The following is a 6,000-nucleotide window of genomic DNA, read 5'->3' as shown; positions in this document are numbered from 1 at the left end:
CGCTGGCCGCACGTCTCCAGGTCCGCCTGTTCCTGGGAGGCGGGCGCGGCAAGGCTGGGAGGTGGTGGCGGCGGGTGAGGACTCGCCGAGGACTGCGCTCCGGCCCGGGATAACCAACTCTCCTTCTCTCTCCTCTCGTGCTTCCCCAGGCGGCGGCGGCGGCGCCCGGGAGCCGGAGCCTTCGCGGCGCCCACGTCCCTCCCCCGCCGCACCCCGCCCCGGCGCGAGAGGAGAGCGCGAGAGCCCCAGCCGCGGGCGGGCGGCGAAGATGGCAGAGGCACCGGCCTCCCCAGCCCCGCTCTCTCCGCTCGAAGTGGAGCTGGACCCGGAGTTCGAGCCCCAGAGCCGTCCGCGCTCCTGTACGTGGCCCCTGCAACGGCCGGAGCTCCAAGCGAGCCCTGCTAAGCCCTCGGGGGAGACGGCCGCCGACTCCATGATCCCCGAGGAGGAGGACGATGAAGACGACGAGGACGGCGGGGGACGGGCCGGCTCGGCCATGGCGATCGGCGGCGGCGGGAGCGGCACGCTGGGCTCCGGGCTGCTTGTTGAGGACTCGGCCCGGGTGCTGGCACCCGGCGGGCAAGACCCCGGGTCTGGGCCAGCCACCGCGGCGGGCGCCCTGAGCGGGGGTACACAGGCGCTGCTGCAGCCTCAGCAGCCGCTGCCACCGCCGCAGCCGGGGTCGGCTGGGGGCTCCGGGCAGCCTAGGAAATGCTCGTCGCGGCGGAACGCCTGGGGAAACTTGTCCTACGCGGACCTGATCACCCGCGCCATCGAAAGCTCCCCGGACAAAAGGCTCACTCTGTCCCAGATCTACGAGTGGATGGTACGTTGCGTGCCCTACTTCAAGGATAAGGGCGACAGCAACAGCTCTGCCGGCTGGAAGGTGCGTACCCACCCCGGGCTGGCGGCAGGACCCGCCGGGCCTCCTGCGCAGCGCGAGACGCGCCTCGGATTCGTCGGAGCGCGCCTGCGGGCTCCAGGGCAAGGGGTTGGCAGGGGGAGCCTTCGCTGTGAGGCTTTGGGGGTTCTTTTTGACTCCTGGAGTAGGGGCACCTGGGGACGGCCCGGAGGGGGGAAGGAGGCTCCCCAGAAGCCTAGGGCATGGCCAGGTGAGGAGAGGGGGCAGGGGACGCCGGCGAGGGAAGGGCGAACGGGCAGGAGTACATTTGCTGGATTCTCAGGACAACGCCGAGAAGGTAGGTCTGCAGCCAACTTTGGAGTAGAGTTTACCGTAGTAGGGGTCTGGTGCGGGCGCTTGTAGGTGGAGTGAGAGGTGTGTGTGGGGGGGTGTTTGGGACGCAGTGTCCAGAGGAGGGGTTGGATGTGTGGTTTCCAGTCTGTCGCAGGATCATGTTGCGTCGTCACTAGCTGAATGAGAACCTTCGGGTCCAAGTTTCAGCTTGTGGGTGTTAACTCCTACAGGCACATCGATCCCATTAGAAAAAGCAGTGGTTGCAAACCTCTTCCTGGACGGCTTCCTTTCCTTGCCTGTATTGATACCTTTTCTTCTCAGAGATGTCGCTCCAGTAAATCTGCTGCTTACTCGCTGCTTCTGAAATGTTCTGGGGCCTCGAACCGGCTGATGTGGCCACCTCAATCCAGACTGGCTGCACCATCTGCTCCCGCCGAGGCCTGGATTCTGGCACTGTTTGAGGGAAGGGCTCTGGTTTGGGGACCTGCGCTTCTTTCACTCTGGCGATTGGGAGGAGGTTTGGGGGCTTGGCCGGGCCGTAATGGCTTCTACCTGTAAGTGAACCCGAAGAGAGACTATCGTTCCTTATCATCCTCTTGGGGCACGGGACACGTGGTAGGGAGAGAGATGTGGAAAGGCCTATGATGTAATGACTTCCTGCAGTTGGGTATCCAAAGAGATTAACTCCTCTGCCCCTGCTGGGCTGCTGATATCCAGTTGCTTTGCTCTTCCTAGGCACCTCCCTGGTCCCTTTCCCCAAGACAGTAATGTGTCAGTATCAGGCCAAAGAGTCCTGTGCAGTTGGAGATATACATCTCTTAACAGCTGCTCCTATTTGCAATTTAGCTTAGATTTTTTTTTTTTTTAATGTGAAAGTAGTTGCTTCCTCCTTCTCTTTCTTCTTGTTTTCCTGGGTTTCAGGAGATATAAAAATAAGAACAGTTTAATCTTAGTGGAGAATTCAATGGAAGCACTGGAGATGAGCCTGTATATGAAAAAGCTAAAAAACTTAATGTAGAGAATGTTTTATTTTGCTTCTAGAAAACTCGTCCAAAGTTAAATACGGGTTGTATCAGAGAGGCTTTGTATTAGATACTTCAAAAGTAAAACACGTGTGCTTTGATATTAATCCACAAATCTGTCTGATTTCTTTTAACAAATGCTAACATTATGAGTCTTATATTTGGTCTAATTTAATTGCTTTATAAAAGAATGCCAGTTGTATGATGTGAGAGTTCTGTACAGAAAGTATGAAAGACAATTCCATTTGAAAAGAGCACTAGTGTGACATCTTTTAAAACTAGGTTTCCAAGTGGATGGGAATGGTTAATCTCACTGTATAGTATCAGGAAGGGGTTAGCAGACAGGACCTGAGAACATGGATTTGGGGGTTCGAAATATTTTTCAGATTTCTCTCACTTGAAATTTAGTCTTGCATGTTTGAATTTGGTGAGGAGAATATGTTAGTGAAAAGTTAGTTAACTTTTAACTTAGTTAAAAAGTTAATGTAGGAAGGGGTTTTCACCTTTCCTGTGATTTTTAAGGTTACAAATATTTAATTTCTTAAAATTTCTTGTTATTGTGTTTATAGTTAAAGATAATAAGTTTAATGAATTTTACTTTGGGGGGGAAGATTTACATGAGAAAATAGTATTACCAAAAGTAGGCATGAATTGAGATTGGGCTAGTTACATTTTCATACAGTTTGTAGGACTTGCAATACAGATTTTGAGCCTAGTCATAAACTTTATGATTTTATGTCATAACCATTTTTTTGCCTCATGGTTTCTTTTACCCTTCTCTGCTGTCTCATGTCTCTTCAACTAAAATCTTAAAAATACTGTAGATTGAAATTTTCAAGGCTTAATATGCTTAATACAGGGCACGCATTTTATGAATCTTTTACCTTAAAAGTTTTACCAATACATTTCTGAGTGTCACATGGCAACTAATCCTTGACGGTTAAAGGGATATAATTTTGTTAGAGTTTTTATAAGATGATCTTCAAAAGATGCAGCCATGCAGGAACTTTCAAATCTTTGATGATGGAGAAGGCCCTTTGAAACTGGGGCTGGTTTCATATTCTGATTATGAGTAATAGGCAACCTTTTTTTTTGTGCTTGTGGTTTAGTGGAAGAAGAGGGAAAAGGGAGAGGTCAGGAGCTAATTGTGACCCATTTCCATGTGTCCAAGTTTAGGAGTTGATTCTTGTCGTGATTAGTCATTTTGGAAGCATGCATGTGCATTTAAACCACACTACTTTCATTCTGAGTAATGTAAGAGGATTTTAACTTCCAAAATGTGTAGAATTCAGGTTAACATCTCCTAGTCATATGTGCATAAAGGGCACGCACGTCCTTACTTCTTTTGAGGCTATTTGGGCCATTGCATTATGAGACCTTGTAACCAAAATTGTCACCCTAACATCATAACATGAAAGAATTAGAAAAGAGGGCTTGGAGATCAGAATCTAAACCTGTGGTTCTCAGCCCTGGTTGCATGTTTGAATTACCTGGGAACTTCTGAAAAATACAAATACCCAGAGAATTTGATATAATTTGGTTTCTGTGTGGCTTAGCATTGAAGGTTTTGTGTTTTGTGGTTTTTTTTTTTTTTTAGTTTCTTAGGTGATTCTAATGTATAGTTAGGATGAAGTTTTCTGACCTAGTTCAACCCTCTTATTTTACTGGTGAAGAACCTGATTTTTGGAAAAGCTAATGACTTTCTTAAGATCACACAGTTGGTTAGTAGAGAGGTAATTAGTAGCCACAGTTCTAGAGGTTTTTGTTCTCCATTTTCTTCTTCAAATTGATCTTTTTTTGAAGGTCGTTTACTAGGTAATGGATAGTCTTACATAAGTAGAGGTTGCTTTCCTGAAAGGCATATTTGCCTCTCAATCTAAAAACATCTTGCTTATTATTTTAGCATCAAAAGGATGGGCAAATGTAGAAGAAGGCTGAGTGAGTGTATCATGTTTGCATAACTGTCCAGTGCCTGTCAGTAGGGGTACTTAGGAACTATGAAGTGATAAAAGAGGTAAGAAGGATAGCATTTTAACAAAAAGAGGAAGCCCTTGGTTACTTACATTTGTCAGATACTGTGTCAGGGAGAAGGATGATGGCTATCTCACAGGTTCCCTTACCTCGGGCATTAAAGTAGAAATGAATAATCAGATGTGGTTAAGAGGGGAAAAGGTTACATTTCCTTTAATTCAGATTAAACTTACACTGCACCCATAATTGAACAAGTGAATTCTCTCAGTTCCTCTTGTCTTGGGGAGATCTCTAAGGACTCCAGGGCTTACCTGGTAAGGCCCATCTATCACTTATTTCGTTATACACACCACACGTCTGCTTTTCCCATGGGTCAGGGCATAATCAAATTAGGCAGACTTGAGTTTCTGTAGTGGTTCCCATAATTTCACAAATGTGGGAGATACTGTGTTAACATTTCTGCTGCTGCTGCTGCAGAGGATAGTTCTTCAAGAGTCCGAGTCTTCTTTCATGTAAGAATGTGTATTGTTAAGGCTTCTTGCCAAGATAAAAAGATGAGGGCTGTCCTGTCACATAATGCTTATTTATGTCCTCACTGTTTCTGTTCTTTAGATTAATACATCCAGTTCCTTTTCAACACACTGTATTAGGAAAAATGTTATTTTAACTGCAACTCTGTTTACAATTTATTTTTAATTTGAAAATAACTAAATCATAACAATTCCACATTGGCTCATAATTTTGACCTCAGTCACCTTTTGGAGTAACTCACCAAAAGGCCAGTTATGGTCCTGTGTGAAGAATCTGTCTGCTTGGCCGGTGTTGCCAGTATGTTATTTTGTAATTTCCTTTGGCAATAGTGTCTTCGTCAGTGATTCTCAACTAATATACTTCCTCTTTCTACAGCCCCAGTACACTAGAGGGACTGTTTTTCCTCTTTTTCAAAGCTGTGTCATTGACCTCTGAAGTGAAGAAATTGGCCCTTTTAGACTTTGATCTGTGAGTCCCATGTAACAGAGACTCTTTAAAAAAGAAGCTAAGTGTGTGTTTTGATGTGTTTATCTCCTTCTTAGAAAATGAAATGAAACTACAGCAGACTTATTTTTGGGAGATTTTAGGAGGGTTCTATTTTAAGAAAATGACACCATACAAGAACATCTTGTAGTTAAACTTTTTAGTACTCTGCTTGTGAATCTTACTTAAAACCTGCAAGATATTTTTATTTGGAAAATTAACGAAGAGGCCTTGTCTCACTAATAAGTCATTTAATTTGGTCTGGCAAAAGTTCACCATCCATTCGAAGATCTTCATGAAAATGCAAAGATAAGGCTGTTTAGGCTTGAGCCCAGGAGTTCAAGACCAGCCTGGGCACATAGCAAAACCGCGTCTTAATTTTTTTTTTTTTTTAAAGACTGTTTAGGCCTGTGCATTCTGGCAGGTTACCCCACTTACCCAGAGCTGGTGCATCAGATTCCAGATTCCCAGGGCTGGAGAAAATAAGGAATTTATTTTGTTTGTATACCCCCTTATTTTGCCTGTGGGGACAGACTTGACCCTATTCTCAACTCCTCATTTTTCTTCTTTTCCTGCATCACAAGTTGAGGGGTCCTGAAAAGCCACTTTACCTTTTTGGTGCTATAAAAGGAGCTGTGGATCATAAATGCAAAGATGAGTTGACATCAGTGGATGTTACAGCTGGTATACAGTAAGTGAATGAAAGATTGGAAAGAGAAAACCCTTTTTACCCATTTGCATCACATCCCATTTCATGTATTCAACAAATGTGTATCAAAGACATGCTGCTTGCAGAGC

General features: G+C 45.6%; 1 protein-coding gene across 1 annotated transcript in view; it reads left to right on the top strand.

Annotated features, from left to right (window-relative positions):
* Positions 1–6: 6 nt before the first annotated feature.
* Positions 7–6,000, top strand: part of FOXO3 (forkhead box O3) — a 129,802-nt gene continuing 123,808 nt past the window's right edge. The window contains exon 1 of the mRNA XM_017878744.1: positions 7–886. Coding sequence (XP_017734233.1) covers positions 269–886 — 618 coding nt within the window. The 5' untranslated portion in view covers positions 7–268. The remainder of the gene's footprint in view (positions 887–6,000) is intronic.

Source organism: Rhinopithecus bieti, unplaced genomic scaffold (genome assembly GCF_001698545.2).
Source record: "Rhinopithecus bieti isolate Rb0 unplaced genomic scaffold, ASM169854v2 scaffold_11508, whole genome shotgun sequence".
In the NCBI taxonomy this organism is placed as follows: domain Eukaryota; kingdom Metazoa; phylum Chordata; class Mammalia; order Primates; family Cercopithecidae; genus Rhinopithecus; species Rhinopithecus bieti.
The sequence above is the reverse complement of the archived record's forward strand: the minus strand, read 5'-3'. Positions and strand labels throughout refer to the sequence as shown.